Raw genomic sequence first — 19,999 nt, forward strand, 5'->3', positions numbered from 1 at the left:
GCAGGTTCCTTCCGGTTGGCCCGGTGACGCACTTCCGGCAGGGCCGAGTTCGCTCCCGGAAAGGACCGTGATCCCTACCCCGGGGCGGCTCGCGGCTGCTGGGCAGGTTCGGCATGATACTCCTCGCAAACGCCGGCGCCAGGCCGTTGCGCGCTGCGGCGCGAGCCGGTGAGTGTTCGCTCCGCGCGAGCCCCGGTTGCCTTGGGAACCGTGTGGGGTGCTCTGCTCAGTTGCGGACGCCGGGGGCGCTCCGGGCGGGACGGGGAGTCCAGCCTCCGACCGGGGGGTCGCGGGCAGTGTGTGTGCCTGCGCCTGGTGTGCGTGCAGCGGACAGGAGTCCTCTTTTCTCAGCTTCGGGCGAGGTTACGGGTTAACGAAGCCACTTTGAAAGCGTTCAGGCTGCCGTGCACGTGTAAATACTAAGATTTTTAATGGGGCTCAGGCTGCCGTGCACGTGTAAATACTAAGATTTTTAATGGGGCTCAGGCTGCCGTGCACGTGTAAATACTAAGATTTTTTTAATGGGTCCCGCTTAATGATGTGTTTTTCGCAGTCGGTCCCTGCCTTTGGGGAGGAAAATACTTCAGCTCCGGGAAAGAGCCGGTGGAAAACAGCCCGGCGACTCCGATGCTGCAGCATCTTGTGTACAAAATCAAGTCGACGGGCCCCATCACTGTGGCCGAGTACATGAAGGAGGTCTTGACCAACCCGGTTAAGGTATGCGGGTCGGGGAGCCCGAGGACCAGGCCCGCGCTGGCAGATTTGCGAGGTGTGAGTCGGGAGGGGCGCGCACAGACCGGAGCCCGAGCGTCTTCAGCCCCGACCGCCGGGGTTCCTTCCCGGGGAAGCGCCGCCCCACGGGACCCGAGGACCATCCAGGAATGCTAGTCGGTCAGGGCTGGATCGAGTCAGCGGCAGTGCCGTTGCACAGGTGACAGACCCAGAGGTGCAGGGGAGACAGTGTAAGCGATTGGATGGATGAGATGAGGGATGGATGACTCCTCTGTCTGCGCTGATGGTAGATGGTGGAGTCATTTCTCTGGGGAAAGGGAATGTAGAAGGGGAGGGAAAGATAAGAGTTCAGTCCGATGTGTGAAGTTTACAGGCGACTGGAAATAGAGCATATTCTGGATTTTTCTCTTTTTTATTAAATATATTTTATTGATTTTTTTACGGAGAGGAAGGGAGAGGGAGAGGGATAGTTAGAAACATCGATGAGAGAGAAACCAAGGTACATGCCCTTGACCAGAATCGAACCCGGGACTCTTTTAGTCCGCAGGCCGATGCTCTATCCACTGAGCCAGACCAGTTAGGGCTGGATTTTTTTTTCTTGAGAATGGAAGGTCTGGGGCTTTACTGTTCTAGGATGAAACATTGTCACAGCTTTCTGGCTGTATATTTCTTTGTTTGCTCCACTAAGCCAGTTGGTGAAAGCCAGTAGCCCTTTTATTTTAGAGTGATTCCACCTTCTGCTGAGTTGAAATACGAGATCTGTGGAATTCTGGGGTTGGTTTGGCCTGTTGTTGGATGTGGAGTGGCCCATTGTCCAGAGGTTTAGGCAAGGCAGTGATTTGAATTAACGTCTAACTGAAATTTAGCATTTTCTAACTATGAGCATAGGCAACATCCAGTAGCATCAGTAATGCCTGTGACTTTAATTAGCATCAGTGCAAATTACTGATACTGTCACATCACAACAGAGTGATCTCAAAATATTTGCTCACCTGTGCTTCAGAACTTCACTTATTAGCCCTTTGGCTCGATATTGTTTTTTTAATACATTTATCAAGAAGCACATGAAACATATATTACTGTATCACACATTTATTTTTAAATATGTGTTAAGTCTTTTTCATTTGCTTTCTTCGGTAACCCTATGTGTTTTATGTCCTGTGCATTAAAAAACATTCTCTGAAGGGGTCCACCAGCTTCTTTATACTACCTAGGGGTTCATAACACACGCAAAAATACACCTGCAGTGCTTACTTATGAAGGAAGGAATGATGAATGTTCCCAAAATGAACACTCCATGGAACCAGCACCCAGGTCAAGAAACACCATGGCCAACAGGCAGGGTTACTTTGAAGCAGAAAGTGTGAGAATTTGGGGGGCGGAGGGGAGGCTGGAGGGATAGGCAGGGTTTTAGGAGCAGGGAGAGAGAAGGAGGGTGGAGTGTCCTGCTTTTCTACCAGTTCTGCAAAATGACTGTCACTTTCTAAAATTTAGGTAAAGATACTGTGATTATCTTGATTACTTAGAAGAGAGAACTTTCTTACTATGTAATTGTTTATTTCATTGTATACATTATGTATGATTTTGGAGGGGTGTCTTAAAAATAGCCTTATTTGAAAATTAATTGTTTTTTCCATTTTCTCTTTTTATTTAGGGATATTATGTGCACCGTGACATGTTAGGAGAAAAAGGAGATTTCATTACTTCACCTGAAATAAGTCAGATCTTCGGAGAGGTAATATCAGTCTAAACTATAAAAGAAACTAATATCACAAACATTTGAAAGCAGATCAAGGTGCCTTATTTTATATAATAGTGTTTTACTGCTTTGTTTTTGTGATTCCTCAAAAGTTTTAGTTTTTTAGTAGTAAATATTGAGGGAATAGAAAGGTAACAGGAAAGGAAATGGCATAATGGGCAATAAAAAGTTTATACTTTACTATAGAAAAGGGAATGTAGAGATAAGGGGGACAAAAGTAAAGAGAAGGAAAAGAGATGGAGGAAAAGAAGTGAATCAGATGAAATATGAGAATGGGAGAAGGAAGAGAGACAAAAGCAAGGGTGAGGAAAGAGGTAGTCTGTACCCCAGAAAGAATTACTGGAATCAAAATGAGCTCTAAAGCCCCCAACTATAATTTAGCCATAGTTACAGTAGAAGTCTTCCTTTAAGAAACTTTGGATTCTTTTCAGGAACTCTATTTATTTCCATATAATAATCTTTCATCAATTTAGAACTAAGATATTGTACACAAGGGGATGTAGAATTCAGGTACTAAAAATTATATTGCTTATGTGTAAGAGCCATGTAATTATTGAAATGATATGAAGAACTGGCATAGTTACATACATAATTATATTTCATATGTCTATTTGCTTTCAAATACTAGTACCGTTCTATGATATTCTTATCTGTATCATGGGACTTTTTGTAGTGGAGGGTAACTTTTAACTATTTTCTGCAGTTATTAAAGCTTCCTAACTAGTATGTGTTGTAACATAGTCCCAGTGAATATTCCTGTGTGTGCAACTATGTGGACATATTAAACACATATGGTTGTTTGCAAACACTTTGCTTTCTGGCATAAAGTATGTATTTGCATGGAGTTTTATGTTGTGGTATACTTTGATACTTTATAATACTTTAATGTAAGTTTTTTCTTGTCACAGCTGCTAGGGATATGGTTTATTAGCGAATGGATGGCCAGTGGGAAAAGTGCAACTTTCCAGCTGGTGGAACTGGGTCCAGGTCGGGGTACCCTTGCAGGAGATATTTTGAGGGTAGGTATAAAAGCGTGTCTTAAAGTCTCATGTATGTAATTCTTATTACTTTTGACTGAGTTTGCAAACTTTGTTGATTTTCTTGGCTTTCAGTCCTCCTATTTCCTTAATCTCATATTTCTTAACTAAAATATGTCAGAATAATACAGTGAATGATTAGTTATTGTCTGTTTTATGGTTAAAATATGGGGGTAGAGGCGAAAGTGAAAGCTACAAGTATAAAACATTTAGAAGACATGGGAGATCATATTTGTCTTCTGAGTAGGGAAAAAGTTTTTAAATTATATATAAAGCAGAACCCATAAAGGAAAATGTTAATAATTTCCACTACATTAAACTTAAGAACTTTTTGTTCTTTAAAGAAACTAGAAAGTTTTTGTTCTTCAAAGACACCATAGAGTGGTGAGACAAACCATAAGTTAGAGAAGTTATTTGCAACACACATAACCAACAAAGAACTATTAGTCTTCTAAGCCAATAAGGTGAAAGATAACTCACTAGAAAAACCGGGCGGAATATGTGAATAGGCCCATCGTGAAACAAAACCCAAATGGCCAATACTAACAGAAAGGTGCTCAGACTCATTGGTAGTCAGGAAAACGAGTTTAAATTGATGAGACAGTCCTGGTTGGTGTGGCTCATTTGGTTGGAGCTTTGTTCCATACACCAAAAGGTCATGGGTTCGATTCCCAGTTAGGACACCTGCCTACGTTTCAGGTTCAATCCCAGTTGGGGTGTACAGGAGGCACCAATTGATGTTTCTCTCTCAAATCAATGTCTGTCTGTCTCTCTCCCTCTCCTCCCCTCGTCTCTCTAAAATCAATAAGCATATCCTTGGGTGAGGATAAAAAATATATGTATGATACCACTATATCCTCAGAAAAAGTAAGTCTGACAACACCAAGTGTTGGTGAAGATGGGGAAATCTTTTATTTTTATTTGTTAATCACAATTCTAAATTTTATCATTAGGGAACCAAATTCTATACCAGTGGTTCTCAACCTTCCTCATGCCTCGACCCTTTAATACAGTTCCTCATGTTGTGGTGACCCCCAACCATAAAATTATTTTCGTTACTACTTCATAACTGTAATTTTGCTACTGTTATGAATCGTAATGTAAATATCTGATATGCAGGATGTATTTTCATTGTTACAAATTGAACATAATTAAAGCATAGTGATTAATCACAAAAACAATATATAATTATATATGTGTTTTCCGATGGTCTTAGGCCACCCCTGTGAAAGGGTTATTCGACCCACAAGTTGGCCACCCACAGGTTGAGAACCGCTGTTCTATACTGTTCTTTTTTTTTTTAAATATATTTTTTATTGATTTTTTTACAGAGAGGCAGGGGGAGGGATAGAGAGTTAGAAACATCCATGAGAGAGAAACATCAATCAGCTACCTCCTGCACACTCTCTACTGAGGATGTGCCTGCAACCAAGGTACATGCCCTTGACCAGAATCAAACCTGGGACCCTTCAGTCCATAGGCCGATGGTCTATCCACTGAGCCAAACCAGTTCGGGCTGTTCCTTTTTTATATACGCTGTCTATAATAATAAAAGCATAATATCCTAATTAGACCGGACAGCCGAACAGCTTTCCGGATGTCCTTCCTGATGACCTTCCAGCGGAAGCTGGGGCTGTGAGGGCCAAGCCTGTTGCACAAATTTCATGCATCGGCCCTCTAGTGTTTAATAACTCTAATATGTTATGATTCTTAGAGACTGCTGGAGAGTGGCTGTGTAAGGAACAAATTTTTCTGGAACCAATTATTACTTATACTATGACGAGCAAATTATTGAGGTCAGTGGTTAGAAAAACGAAACTCAGCCAATTTTTCTTCTTTTTTTATTTAGGTGTTTAGTCAGCTTGGATCTGTGCTGAAAAAGTGTGACATTTCAATACATCTAGTAGAGGTGAGCCAAAAATTAAGTGAGATTCAAGCATTAACTCTGACCGAAGAGAAGGTCCCATTAGAGCGAGATGCTGGATCCCCAGTATACATGAAAGGTGTTACTAAGTCTGGGATTCCAATTTCCTGGTACCGAGATCTGCAGGATGTTCCAAAAGGTAATGATTTTCCATAGACTAATGAGAGAATTTGATCACAACCCCTCACAGTAGTGAAAGAATTAGGCATTTTTTGTTAATGTTCAGAAGAACCAACTTATTATCTTAAATATGCTTAAACATTTTTTTCTTCTTCCACTTTTAAATAGAGCACAGCTTTTATGTTGCACATGAATTTTTTGACGTCCTTCCTGTGCATAAGTTTCAGGTATGATGGAAAACAGGACATGTTTATAATTGAATAACAAAGGACCTTGTGTTGTAAGAATAAATATTTGCGGTAGTTATTCAGTATATAAACATTACTTGTTGAAGTTAGCAATATTTGGAATTTCTTATGAATATAAATAATTGAAAAGCAAAAATGAAATATTAAGTAGAATTCTTAATTCTCGTAGGATAATTATTAAAGAATTCTCAATTCTCCTGAGATAAAGATGCATGAGAGTATAAGATGCTAAATGGCTATAGTACAGTAAAAAATACTTTTTAGCAAATATTTTTAAATTTCAAAGATTAGAATTTATTTTTATTCTTCCTATGAGAAGATTTAAGATTTGGTAGTAATATATGTGTACTGATAACTTCTAAGGCTAAGAGTCTGTATTATATAGCAATTTATTAGCAAAAGCTTCTGATTGGTGTTCCTAAGTCTGTTTTCCATTTTGGGGCACTTTCCAGGGTGCTTATTTCATCTTCTACAGCTCTACCTCTTATCTAAACAACATTAATGGTTTGTGTCTATCAGTCTACTCATTATTTAGAAGAAATGAAGTAAAGCCTTGAAATAATTTTAAGTGGTAAAAGTGGTCTGTAAATATTATCTATGTTATACATGGTAAGAGGAGAAAACCAATAGTACTTTTTGCTGGTGACAGTTTTGAGAACAGACTTGCAAAAATTTGTCTTTATGCGTTATTTTGTGTTTAGAAAACCCCACAAGGATGGCGAGAAGTACTCATTGATATTGATCCACAAGTTTCTGATAAACTGAGGTTTGTTTTGGCGCCATGTGCCACCCCAGCAGAAGCCTTCATACAAGTAGGAATAAGTTTATTTTTCTTCTGAGTTTATTACCAATCAAGTCTTATTTTCTGAGTTTCTATTTTAGAGTTCCTTTTTAGGGGGAAGTAGTTGCTTGCAACACGTGAGGTGCTTTTTATTAACAGTGAACAGTGCAGAGGCTGTAGTCGGGAGAATGGGTTAAAATCATTTCTTAGCTATGTGACCTTTACTGTTATACAATTATAGATAAAGTTAATAAGCACTTGTCTCGTATCTTCTCCGTTTTACCTGTCAAATGTGGACAATATTGTCTCTTGATGGAAGGGTTCAATGCCTGTGTAAACAAATGTAATACAGTGTAAAGTAACAATGACAGTATTTATTGAGTACTTTGTATGTATTACTCTATATTATCTCACTTAACTCTCAAACAACTCCAATGCTAGGTAGAGAGTGCCTTTTTTCTCTGATTCTAGATCGCCAGAATGGTATTTTACTACTGTTTTCTCTTGACTCTAAGGCAGGGGTCCTCAAACTACGGCCCGTGGGGCCACATGCGGCCCGCCGAAAACATTCATCCGGCCCGCTGGGTGTTTTTGCCGCCACTGCCTGTCCTGCTTAGCAGCCGACTCGTCCTGAGCCCGCAGTGTGCCTGTGTGGAATGTCTGAGGGACAGTGAACTGGCCTCCTATTTAAAAAGTTTGAGGACCTCTGCTCTAAGGAATAACCACAGGAGTCCATCTTAGGGTTATGCTTGAAGGTTCAAAAAATCCTGTACTTCTCAGGAATGTTTGGGCTCTAGATAGCCTGTTTTAGTTTTTTTTTTCCCAGTTCAGAAAAAATATTTCTACTTTTTGGACCATAACTAAGACCTTCTAACTCAGAAGTTATCAGTTTTAAAAGCACAATATCTTTTAAACATGAATTTATGAATTAAGTTGTGTTTTTTTTTTGTTTGAAAAGCGTAAGTAAGTGAAAATATCAGCCTAAATGCTTGTAAATATTTCTATTTTTTCATTTTCTGGCTGCTTAATTTTACCTGACCGAGAAACATTCATAAAGCTCATAAGAGCCAAGCTCCTGGCACTGGGAGTTGTGATTCTTTTTAATTATTGACTTAAGTAGTATTCACTTATTGAAGAGAGTGATTTTCCTCTCATTTGAATGGGGCAAATGATAATAGTCTGTCATCTTGGAGAGCAGGCTGAGATAGTAAGAATGTCGTGGTACACTGAGATGTGTCAGCTTAGCCTGAGGTAACTAACCTCATGTTTTTATAATTAAATCACAATAATTTATTTAATAGCGCTGGGGCAAAACAAAAAATCTAAATACACAAGAAAAAAGAACAAAGCAAAAGAAAAAAGCAGGGGGTAAGTGGTTCATTGTTCCATGTAATCCTCACGAAAGATCTGGTACATAATGTGATGAGGAAGCGGACTCCAAGAGTAACTGATTTCTAGTAAGCAAGAGGAGGAGCTGAGACTCAGAAGCTAGTTTGTCTGACTTTGTACCTATTAGACCTGTGCTATTACAGGCAGAAACATCAGGGTCAATACTTCATTTCTAATAGGGTGTCAGGAGGGGCAAGAGTTAGTATATGTTTTACTAATGAAGAAAAAGAATTTTTTCATTATCTCAGAAATTAGTGAAATTTCATATATACTAGTCAAGCTAATGAGTATTAATTTTGTCATTTCACTTTTTAAGCTAATATGCACTTATTGAGGACCCTTTGTTAATACCTGAACATCTTGGGAAATTAAAGCCCCGGGTGCATTGGCACTACTTCATAAGCTGATGTTTCTAGATATAGAGCTTATCATTGGGATGCCTGTAGCCACAACAGAGGCATCATCATATACTTGTTTATAGAAATATCTTTGTAAGCTTAGTGGACGGCATCTAAGAACCAAAGAGTTTTGTATAACAAAGAGGATGACTTGTGAAAAGTTGAGTCTACAGAACATACTCATATTGAGAACAATTTTTTAAATTTTGTTTTATTGCTTTAAGTATTACAAAGAGTATTATATATGTCTCCTTTTATTTTTTTCTCTCCTTGACCATCCCCTGGCCTCCCATACCCCCCCCCCCCCCCCCCCCCCGTGTCTTGTGTCCATTGGTTATGCTTATATGCATGCATACAAGTCCTTCAGTTGATCTCTTGTCCCCCGCCCCTCTCCCCCCCCCCCCCCCCAACCCTCCCCGGCCTTCCCGCTGTAGTTTGACAGTTTGAGAACAAATTTATTTTTATTGTAAATAAGAAATGCTCATTGTAGAAAAACCTGCAAGTACAGAAAACCTGAAAAACAAAGGAATCAGTTCTTTTGAATGATGTGTTTTCTTTCAACTGTTCCTACTAGCATGATGAGACAAGGGATCATGTGGAAGTGTGTCCCGAGGCTGGTGTTGTTATTCAGGAACTTTCTCAACGCATTGCTCTTACTGGAGGTGCTGCCCTGATTGCTGATTATGGTCATGATGGGACTAAGACAGATACTTTCAGAGTATGTATAATTCAGTAAAATGACTTGTTAGAATTTAATTGGTATGATTTACTTAGTTATCAATTGTTAGTTTTGAAGTTCATTTAAGATCTTTACCTTTGGTTTCTATAGTGCTTCACACTGTTGTATTACATTAGTTTATAATTAATATTAATTCATATAATAATTACTTTTAACTCTAGATCTTATTCCTAAGCCTAACTCCACTGTCCAACTTTCCTTTGAACAGGGTCTGAATTGTCTACATTCTTCCTTAAGTTGCAGAACCTAGGTCTGCATAGATCCTACTAAGCATCTAAATATACAAATGGAAAATTTTGCCTGAAGTTTTTTTAATATTCTACCCCTCCTTCATTTAAAGAAATAATTTGGTACTTTGCAGATTTGATCTAGCTACTGTAATCATTCAAACTTTTCCTATAAGATTTGCACTATTTTTTTCTTCTCCAGGTGTATTTTTTTCTTCTCCCTAAACATCTGTTCTTAAATTCTTTGAATATGATCAGTTATGTTCAATTTACTTTAATTGAAATATATTTAACTAGATGCTATTAGTCATTTTCTAAATCTCTGGTTCTCATTTCTAACTTTATTGCATCTAAGGAAAGCCTGGATAGTGTATTAGAAATGCTGATTTCCTAGCCTTACCTCCAGGATTCTGATTCAGTAGTTCTGGATAGAGTCTAGTAACATATTCCCAGGTGGTTTTGAGGCACCTGGTTAGTGGTTAGACTTTGTAAAACAATATCTAGGTTCTGGCAACCTGGATTCATCTGGAGGATTAATGATATCTCCTCTATTCGTGGGCAGTCATGAAAACGTTAATTGTTAAGGATAGCAGCATCTTCAGGCACTCCAGCACTGTGCTTTATACTGGGTTTTCCACGTAGAAAATGGTGCTACTGCATTAACTGTGTAAACCACTGACTTAAGCTATATTTTCAACAGTTGTTATATAAAATGTACTAAAATCATAGCACTTCTTTAATCTTGATAATAGCATAAAAGGACAAAAACTTATTATTTTAAAAATTATGTTCAAGGGGTTTTGTGGCCACAAGCTTCATGATGTCTTAATTGCCCCAGGAACAGCCGACCTAACAGCTGACGTGGACTTCAGTTATTTGCGCAGAATGGCACAGGGAACAGTGGCTTCTCTGGGCCCAATCAAACAACAAACGTTCTTAAAAAATATGGGCATTGATGTCCGGCTAAAGGTAATGGTTTATTTCCATATTAATTATTTCAATTTCACAGTATTTCCAACAAATAGTTAAAAAGTTTACCTGGCCTAAATGTTCTTGTAGCCAGCCAGTCTTTTCAGCGGCATAGGATTTAGTTTAACCAGGTGGCCTGGGCGCGGAGCAGCCTTCTTTTCATGCATCTCCATAAGGGGTAGAATTAAGATTTTCAAGTAGTGTTCATGTTCACTAAGAAAACCGCAATTTGAGTATGAATGTTATAACTGTTCTGAGGACATTTTTACTCTTCAGTGTAGATCAGCCCATCTGGGAATATTTGTTAAACATACAGATTCATAGGTTTGTGTCATAGCAACCTATGTTTTCAATAAGTACCCCATGATTTTGAGGCAGGTAGTCAGAAATAACTTTTTAAACACTGCTTTATTGAATAGCTAATAGTCATTATTACTACGTATAACTGGAAACCCTTCTGTTTTTTTTTTTTTTTTTTTACTAAGAAATTATTTTCTTTTCAGGTTCTTCTAGATAAATCCACTGAGCCATCACTGAGGCAGCAGTTACTTCAGGGGTATGATATGTTAATGAATCCTAAGAAGATGGGAGAACGATTTAACTTTTTTGCCTTGCTGCCTCATCAGAGACTTCGTGGTAGAAGCCATGAGATAAATGCAAATCAGTCAAAACCTTCTCCATCACCTGTGGCTGGATTTACTGAACTTACTTGGCAGTGATATTTCAGTTTGGACTTTTAGTCCCCAAGTCTACCTAAGAAACTAAAATAAAGGAAACGAATTTCATATATCAAAGGTAAAAAAAAAGTATTTTATTTCTTCACAGCCAATAAAAACAGCCCATCTTATATATACAACTAATGCCCCAGTGCACAGATTCATGCACATGTTAATTAAAAGGTGGCTGGTGAGGTGGGACTGGGTGAGAGGGGCCGGACACGCCCTGGAGCCAACCTCCCGTGGTCCCTTTCCGGCCAGCTGTACCTGGAGCAGCACTGTGGCTAAAAGGGCACCTGGGGAGTGAGTGGGGTCCCTTGGCCTGGCCTGCAGGGATCGGGCCAAAAACTGGTTCTCCGACATCCCCCTGAGGGGTCCCAGGTTGTGAGAGGGTGGTTCTTGGGTGACGCACCCCTGAATCAGGCTCCTTCCTTTCTGGTTCTGGTGTGTCACTTGAGAATTGCTGCTGCCAAGTCACCGAAGCTCGGCAGCTCCTGTGTTGAGCATCTGCCCCCTGGGGGTCATTGCGTGTCATAGCTACCAGTCAGATGGTCGGACGGCCGCTTAGCCTTTTATATGTATAGATACTACTAAATGTTCATCTTTTTTTTTCTTTGTTAATCCTCACCCAAGGATATTTTTCCATTTATTTTTTTGAGAGAGTGGAAGGGAGGAGAGAGAAATATCAATGTGAGAGAGAGAGACTGATTGGTTGCCTCCTGCACGTGCCCCAACCAGGCCAGGGATTGAGCCTGCAACCAAGCTACGTGCCCTTGACAAGAATCAAACCTGGGACCCTTCAGTTCATGGGCCAAGGCTTATCCACTGAGCCAAACCATGTAGGGCTAAACGTTAATCATTTAAAGTTATTTTATTTATTTATTTATTTTTTAAATATATTTTATTGATTTTTTTACAGAGAGGAAGAGAGAGGGATAGAGAGCTAGAGACATCAATGAGAGAGAAACATCGACCAGCCGCCTCCTGCACATTCCCCACTGGGGATGTGCCTGCAACCAAGGTACATGCCCTTGACCGGAATCGAACCCGGGACCCTTCAGTCCGCAGGCCGACGCTCTATCCACTGAGCCAAACCGGTTTGGCGAAAGTTATTTTATTTAAAAAAATATATTTTTATTGATTTCAGAGAAGAAGGGAGAGATAGAAACATCAATGATGAGAATCATTGATTGGCTGCCTCCTGCACGCCCCCCCCCCCCCCCCACTGGGGATCAAGCCTGCAACCCAGGCATGTGCCCTTGACTGGAATCGAACCTGGGACCCTTCAGTCCGCAGGCTGACGCTCTATCCAGTGAGCCAAACCAGTCAGGGCAGAACTTTTATATTAACACATTGCGTACTGCATAGAAATCTCTAAGACATACGCCAGGGACCGCACATTTTTGGGCAAACTGCACATTATTTAAATCATAATGCACTTTAGGTGTTGTTTTTCAATAATTATAACATTTTATTTACAAAAACAATTAAACAATTAATTAAAGTTCCTAGTACTTTTTTAACGTATGGTACTGCGTAAAACATTTTCCTCTATGAAGAGGGACCAAACAAAACTTACGTAAGTATCTAGATTCGCTCCTTTTTCCATGGGCGTGAAAAACAAGAACACTCGTGAGCGGTCCTTAACAGATGGCGCGCGAAACACGAGAAAACTCCTGAGCGGTACGAAATGTGTTAATACCAGACATACGGACTTTCTGAAACATTGCTATTTTAGCAACACAAATTTACAAGTGAGATGAAAGGAAAAGGATATTAGCCATGTGTCTTGAACTATATTGGAGTTCACTGGCAGTGATGAACTGTTGCTTTTTATTGCTGCTTTGGCTGAACTGAGAATAGAATTAGCATTGTGTGTGTCACTCTAAAGTAAAGGAACATGGAGGCCTTATTTTTTCAGATACTGTCCAGCCTTGGGCCATTCTTAGCCACCCTTATTCTATTTCCATGATTTTTTTCCCTCAAAGTCTTAGTTGGGACAATTTTTGGAAGGTAAGAAAGCCTATGGAAAACTGGAAACAACCGAAATGGCCATTTAATAGGAGAGTCATGCAATGCCTTACATCTTAAAACCTAGGAAATTCACTTTGGTATTAGGTATACATTCAAGTCTTCTGGCAGTTGCAGTAGTGGATTATTTAATAGTAGTGCCTTAAAAATGTATTGTTACAATTATTCAGACTTTAATTCCAAGAAATGAGACCTCTAATTACCTCAAATTGCATATCAAATTATAATAATGAGTTATTTTTTTATTTTAGGCAGTTAAAAAAAATCATTGTTCTTAAATATAGCATTAGTTCCATTTACAAATACTATTTCCAAAATAGTTCTCTTACCAAAGCCTGGGAAAATAACACAACCAAATAAAATTTTCTTTGGATATCTCAACCAGAGATAGGCTCAGGTTTTCACATGGAAAAGTATGGTGATATGGAAATACATTTTATTATTAAGCTTTTTTGAGGATATTTACAAAAAGTGGGATGTAACAAAAAATATAAAAATGTACTGAACAGTGTCATTATAGACTATTTTGTACATTATCAAATGTTTCTCACAATTATTTTTTATACAAACAACTTGATTTCAAGACAAAAAAAAGGTTATGCAGGTTATACAGTATCTGGAGTAATTACTCAACTCCAAATTATCTGACAGTGCCTTTACAAATTTAGAAAACTTCTTAGGCATTCAACGACAAAAAGAGTGCAATAATTTCATGGCTTGTAACGTTTGATTATATAAGTATAGCAAACAAACACCATTCCAGTTAATTTTCACCTTATGTAGCAAAACCGTAATAGGATGCCTACTGACTCAGAATTATTCCTTTTTAGCACAGTGATATAAACAGACTTACTTTGGAGAAATTTAGGGAAGTCATCTATCCTAGGGAAAACACATTTCTAAAAGGTTTTGCAGAATTTGAGTTTTAAAACTCCTGTGAGAATGAAATACTGAGAGATGTGGACTGTCTCCTGGAGACCTTTATGGGGAAGCAGTATAACAAAATGATCAGAAGGGTAAGAGGGACTCCAGAGCCACACTGTCTGGGTTCAAACACTAACTGTGTGAACATCAGCAGCTAATCAATCTCCCTGTGCCTCAATTTCCTTGTTTGTGAGATGGGGTTCATTATGCACTTAGCTCATGACTGCTGTGAGTGTAAAAAGAGCTCAGAACATATCAACAATACACGCTTGCTACTACTCAAAGATTGTGAAAATTCTCCGAGTCTTTGTTAAAAGAGGAACAATCTTTTCCTTTGCTACCTCTAGTTCAGTGGGCAGTGACAATGAACACTTTTATAGTTTTTAGCTTATTGACTATGTTCATATATAACATCTTCAAAACAACACCGTGAGGAAGGTAGAGGAAAGAATTAGGAACTTCATTTTGTAGGTTGAGGAATTCGAGGCTCGGACAGATTGTCACCTGGCCAGGCCAACACAGCTAATACAGGGAGCCAAGACTTATAAAACTTAAACCCAGATCTACTAATTATACATCTTTTGCTCTTTCTGGAGGAAAAAAAGTTTACAATGATTACTGAAGAGTGGAGAAACAAAAAGCCATAGATTTTATAAGTCCCAGATATTAATTTTTTTTTTGGGGGGGAAAACTATTAGTAACTCTTAAAAAGCTATGAAAAAGTCTAACCTCTTAAATCACATATCTGAGTAGAAAAAATTTATTTAGCTGGCTGCTGGAGCTGAAATGTTTTAAAAATACTTATCCTTTCATTTGCTCTGCTGATCATAGAGTCCTACCCTTCTAAGGGTTTTATGCTCGACCCAAACAGTTTAAAATAACTGATTGAAAACATTCTAGACATCTGTACAGCCTTCCAGTAACCTAAGGGAAGAAAAAAAATGACACTGTTTGCTATTCTTTCCTATAGTTTTAACTGACCCTGCACTGGTGTTACTTTTAGTATATATTAATTTCCTCCCTCCAATTATTCAGCCCTGTGTTAAGATATATAATTATAGTTTAGGTCTATACCCATTGAATGCTGGAATCTAATTGTGGCATCATAGTGGTGTCAGTGAGAACATTATTTATTAGCAGCAGAGTTGAGCTATGAGAAGACATACATAGTAACTCATCACTCAGATCAGCAGTTCCTGGTTTTGTAACATCAGTTGTCCAAAATTATCTTAGAGGCTATTGCAACAAAAGGTGACAACTTAATTATGTTGTAGAGAGCATATTCAGAGTTTCAACTCCAAAACAGTTAGAGTTTGGAGTCCTGATTGACCTAAAAAAGAAAGGTAAAATAATCCAGCGTTCCTTTTTAAGGCAGATATGAAAAACCCCTCAATCCCTCTAGGGTCAGTTAAACAAATGTTTAAAGTCTTTATAGGAAATCATATGCCAGCAGCCTCTCTGATATCTCTTTAAATTTAATTGTTTAGTAATCAACCTTATAACTCTTATATGTTTTGGTCAAGCTATGTAATAACTGGATCCTAGCTTGCCTATCTGTCCCCTTTCTTGAAAATAATATAAGAACAGGAAAGGGAAGATAAATTAAGTGCCACTATTGTACTAAAATGAAGGATTAGGAAAAAAAATACAAAAACCAGTTATTTCTTATGCTATAAAAATTTATGAAAGCTTCATCTTGGTGTCATTATGTGTCTTTATCACTGTTTCCCCTCTTGTACCTACTCATTATGAACTACAGTATTGGTGTCACTGATTCCTTATCATATTTCCTCATGTCTTTGTATCCTTGCAGATGACAGCCTCCAAAGAACAACAGTTGTGCAGCAAAATATCTGTCCATAAAATGAAATCTTTCCTTACTGAAGTTAGCTCATTGATAATTAAGGATCTTCTTCCATGTCATCTGGATTGGGAGCCATGATGAAGTGCTTTGGGTATACAAGGTTGTGTGTGTATGCATGTATTTCCCAACGGGCATCATCACTTTCATGTGTAATGTAACGTTCGCCAATACGAGTTTCAAATTCTCTAAGGTCAAGCCAAGTCTGATAGTCCTAGAAGAAAATGAAGTGACTATGAACTATAAAAGAAACAAAATCCGTCAACTTTTTTGTTTTAGCACCATAATCATATAATTGACAAGCTCCTACTCATAAGTACTTGCTATAAAGTAAGTTCCATTTGTAATATTTTAAATTATCAGTGTTAAAGATACTTTTTCAAACTGAATATGAAGAAATTAACTAGTTTCTAAAGTTAAAAAATTGTCTCAGGCTTCTGAGGTGGCTAATAATCACTAAAACATTCTGTTCTATACTATGAGAGGTCCATGACTTACTCCTTAAAATAGGGGAAAGTGCTTAGCTAGAATCTATTATCAGGGTAATTTAATAAACCCTGAGAATAACTGATTGCATTTGTTTTTAAGTTAATTCTACCCCTCACTGCTCTTACAGTAGTTCTAAAGCTTCTCTCTTTATACTGAAGTTTGTGGGTACCTTTTTACAAATCTATAAAATAGCTTTTGGAGGAACTAAGGCAAATGTTTCAAATGGCATTTCCAGTCTCTTCAATGCAAATATGAACTTTTGAACAGATATTTATTTAAAAGTAAAGTATACTTGAAAATAATGTGTTATGCTCATTGTACAAAAAGGTGAAATGAACACATAAAGCCCCCTGAAAGGCAAATTCATTGCTTTCAGGTGATGGGCGTTTAACTGCCTATCAGTTCTGCACTTCAGTGGTGTTATTGCAAAAACTTCCAGAGATTCAGCCACAGTACAAATTATCACCTTAGGACACTTACATTATTCTAACATGTGTAGAGCCTGTTGATCTTACAGTCGTTTCATTAGGTAAGAGAAATAATGATCTGCTGAAATGAGGTTTGACAAAGAGAGACACATTTTTTTACCTGCAGCCAGGGATGACTAAGAGATTTGTCCACACTGTAACGTTTTCTCATCTTCACTTGAAGTAGGTTGTTTATCAAATCAATTGCTAAGGAAAATACAAAATTAGATACATGAATTTGGGAGTACAAAGCACCCCAAACCTGTGGCACTGCCTGGAAGGCAGTTCAAGCCATAGAAATATATAAAGGGTTGAGGATTTTTTTTCCCCTCAAGGACATGGCCTTTAAACTAAGATGTTAATGATCCATGAAACTGTTTACTGAATTTACAGTGTATCTGTTTTATTAAGGAGGCAATATAAAATACAGGTTAAAAGTATAGACTCTGCTAGGAAGAATTAATATTATTAAAATGTCCATACTACCCAAAGCAATCTATAGATTCAATGCAATTCCTATCAAAATACTAATGGTGTATTTCACAGAACTAGAACAAATATTCCAAAAATTTATATGGAACCACAAAAGACCCCAAATAGCCTAAGGAATCTTGAGAAAGATGAACAAAGTTAGAGGTAATTATTCTACCTGATATAAAACTATAGTATAAGGCCATAATAATCAAAACAACACGGTACTGGTATAAAAACAGACATACAGATCAATGGAACAAAACAAAGCCCAGAAATAAACCCATGCCTTTATGGTCAATATTCGAGGCAAGAACATACAATAGGGTAAAGGCAGTCTATTCAATAAATGGTGTTGGGAAAACTGGACAGATATGTGCAAAAACAGGAAACTAGACCACCTATTTACATCATACCTAAGAATAAACTCAAACTGAATTAAAGAGTTAAATGTAAGACTCAAAACCATAAAAACCCTAGAAGAAAAGATAGGCAGTAAAACCTTAGACATTTCTCACAATAGTATTTTTGTGGTATATATTTTCGGGCAAGAAGAATAAAAAAGTAAATGAGACTACATCAAACCAAAAAGTTTTTGCACAGCAAAGGAAACCACCAACAAAATAAAAAGACAATCCACTGAATGGGGAGAACATACTCACCAATGTTACATCTGATAAGGGGTGTTAATATCCAAAATTTATAAAGAACTGAACACCACAAAAAACACAATCCAATAAAAAAATGGGCAAAGGACTTGAATAGACACTTCTCTAAAGAGGATATACTAATACAGAGGCCAATAAACATGAAAAGATGCTCAATGCCACTAATCATCAGAGAAATGCAAATTAAAACCACAATGGGCTATCACCTCACGCTTGTCAAAATGGCTATCAATAAGTCCACAGATGACAAGTGAAGATGTGGAGAAAAGGGAACCGCATGCACTATTGGTGGGAATGCAGATTGGTGAAGCCACTATGGAAAACAGTATGGAGGTTCCTCAAAAAATTAAATATGGAACTGCTTTATGACCCAGCAATTCCACTTCTGGGAATATATCCAGAGACCTGAAACGCTGATTCAAAAGAATATATACACCCTATATTCATTGCAGTACTATTTACAATAGCCAAGATTTGGCAGCAACCCAAGTGCCATTAGTAGATGAGTAGGTAAAAAACCTGTGGTATATTTACACAATGGAATACTACTCAGCTGTAAAAAATAAGGATATATTACCTTTTACAACAGCATGGATGGACCTAGAGTAGTGGTTCTCAACCTTGGCTGCACATTAGAATCACCTGGGAATCTTTAAAATCCTGATTTCTGGGCCTCATCCTCTGGAAATTGTTTCTTTGTTATGGGGTGGGGCCACAACATTAGTAACCAAGAAACAGAATTTCTGGAGGATGAGGCCCAGAAATCAGGATTTTAAAAAGATTCCCAGGTGATTCTAATGTGCAGCCAAGGTTGAGAATCACTGACCTAGACTAGAGGGTATTATAAGTGAAACCAGACAGTCAGAAAGACAAATACCATGTGATTTCACTTATGTGTGGAATCTAATGAACAAAACAGAAAGAGACTCGGAAAGAACAAACTGACAAGGGAACAGGGCTGGGTGAAATAGGTGAAGGTATTAAGCAAAAACAACTCAGACACAAACAACAGTATGGTGATTACTAGAGGGAAAGGAGGGGTGGGGGCATGTATAAGAGGGTGAAGGAGGAATAAGTGGTGGAGAAAGGAGATTGGATGGTGAACACATAATAATACAGATGATGTATTATAGAATTACACACTTGAAACCTATATAATTTTATTAACCACTGTAATGCTAATAAATTCCATTAAAAAACAAACAAAACTTAGGGGGGAAAAAAAAGAGTGGAGCCTGCCAGGCTGGGCTGAAGTCATTCTGCCACCTATTCTGTGATACAACGTCAGTTACTAAATTCTACTCTGCCTTTGTTTCCTCATCTACACTAATAAAAGAGAAACATGGTAATTAGTGTACGACCGCTACCCTTCCCATTGGCTAATCAGCATATCCTTATGCAAATTAACTGTCAGCCAAGATGGCGGCCGGCAGCCAGGCAGCTGGAAGCGAACATGAGGCTTGCTTGCTCCCGTGACTGCAGACTCCAACGTTCCCCGCCTGACTTGCAGGCCTCTGAGCTGGCAGTTTGAAACATTCTAACAAATATAGGCCAGGATCTCAGAGCTGGAGTTATACATTGTTTCGATTATAGAACCGAAACAAACCAGATACCTGCTCTCAGAGCTAGAGCCAGAGCTAAAGCTGGCCCAGAATAAAATTAAAAAAAGGAGCGGTTGGGAGCTTCAGTCAACAACCACCAGCCTGAAAGCAGCCCTCAGCCCCTCACCCAGACTGGCCAGGCACCCCAGTGGGGACCCCCACCCTCAAGAGTGTGTGACCAGCTGCAAACAGCCATCATCCCCTCATCCAGGCTGGCCAGGTACCCCAGTGGGGACCCCCACCCTGATCCAGGACACCCTTCAGGGCAAACCAGCCAGCCCCCAGGCCTCTGTCCTATATAGTAAAAGGGTAATATGCCTCCCAGCACCGGGATCAGCGGAGCCGCAAGGCCTCCTGGCACCGGATCAGCGTGACGGGGCAGCGCCCAAACCCCCTGATCGCCCTGTGGCTCTGTGTGTGACAGGGTGCGGTCCCCCAACGCCCCTTC

The 19,999-nt window shown here is 38.9% G+C and overlaps 2 protein-coding genes across 3 annotated transcripts in view; one reads left to right on the forward strand and one right to left on the reverse strand.

Annotated features, from left to right (window-relative positions):
• Window positions 1-69: 69 nt before the first annotated feature.
• On the forward strand, window positions 70-17,148 carry NDUFAF7 (NADH:ubiquinone oxidoreductase complex assembly factor 7). The gene is made up of 11 exons (XM_070429022.1): window positions 70-168; window positions 554-717; window positions 2,387-2,467; window positions 3,400-3,510; window positions 5,378-5,591; window positions 5,741-5,799; window positions 6,522-6,632; window positions 8,963-9,106; window positions 10,150-10,323; window positions 10,827-11,118; window positions 15,808-17,148. The coding sequence occupies exons 1-10, from the start codon at window positions 114-116 to the stop codon at window positions 11,040-11,042; spliced, it is 1,329 nt and encodes a 442-aa protein (XP_070285123.1). The 5' UTR covers window positions 70-113; the 3' UTR covers window positions 11,043-11,118; window positions 15,808-17,148.
• Window positions 13,485-19,999, reverse strand: part of PRKD3 (protein kinase D3) — a 63,392-nt gene continuing 56,877 nt past the window's right edge. For both annotated transcript variants that reach the window (XM_070429016.1, XM_070429017.1), the window contains exons 18-19: window positions 16,933-17,018; window positions 13,485-16,069 (exon numbers count right to left, since the gene is read on the reverse strand). In XM_070429016.1, coding sequence (XP_070285117.1) covers window positions 15,896-16,069; window positions 16,933-17,018 — 260 coding nt within the window. In that variant the 3' untranslated portion in view covers window positions 13,485-15,895. The remainder of the gene's footprint in view (window positions 16,070-16,932; window positions 17,019-19,999) is intronic.

The sequence above is a fragment of the Myotis yumanensis genome, unplaced genomic scaffold (assembly GCF_028538775.1).
Source record: "Myotis yumanensis isolate MYYU_CA2020_CCGP unplaced genomic scaffold, mMyoYum1.0.hap1 SCAF_11, whole genome shotgun sequence".
Classification (NCBI taxonomy): Eukaryota; Metazoa; Chordata; class Mammalia; order Chiroptera; family Vespertilionidae; genus Myotis; species Myotis yumanensis.

Coding starts and splice junctions, on each gene's coding strand:
- NDUFAF7 (XM_070429022.1), top strand. CDS start 114: ATGATACTCCTCGCAAACGCCGGCGCCAGGCCGTTGCGCGCTGCGGCG. Junction 5,800..6,521: donor TTCCTGTGCATAAGTTTCAG/GTATGATGGAAA, acceptor TTTTGTGTTTAG/AAAACCCCACAAGGATGGCG. Junction 10,324..10,826: donor GCATTGATGTCCGGCTAAAG/GTAATGGTTTAT, acceptor TTTTCTTTTCAG/GTTCTTCTAGATAAATCCAC.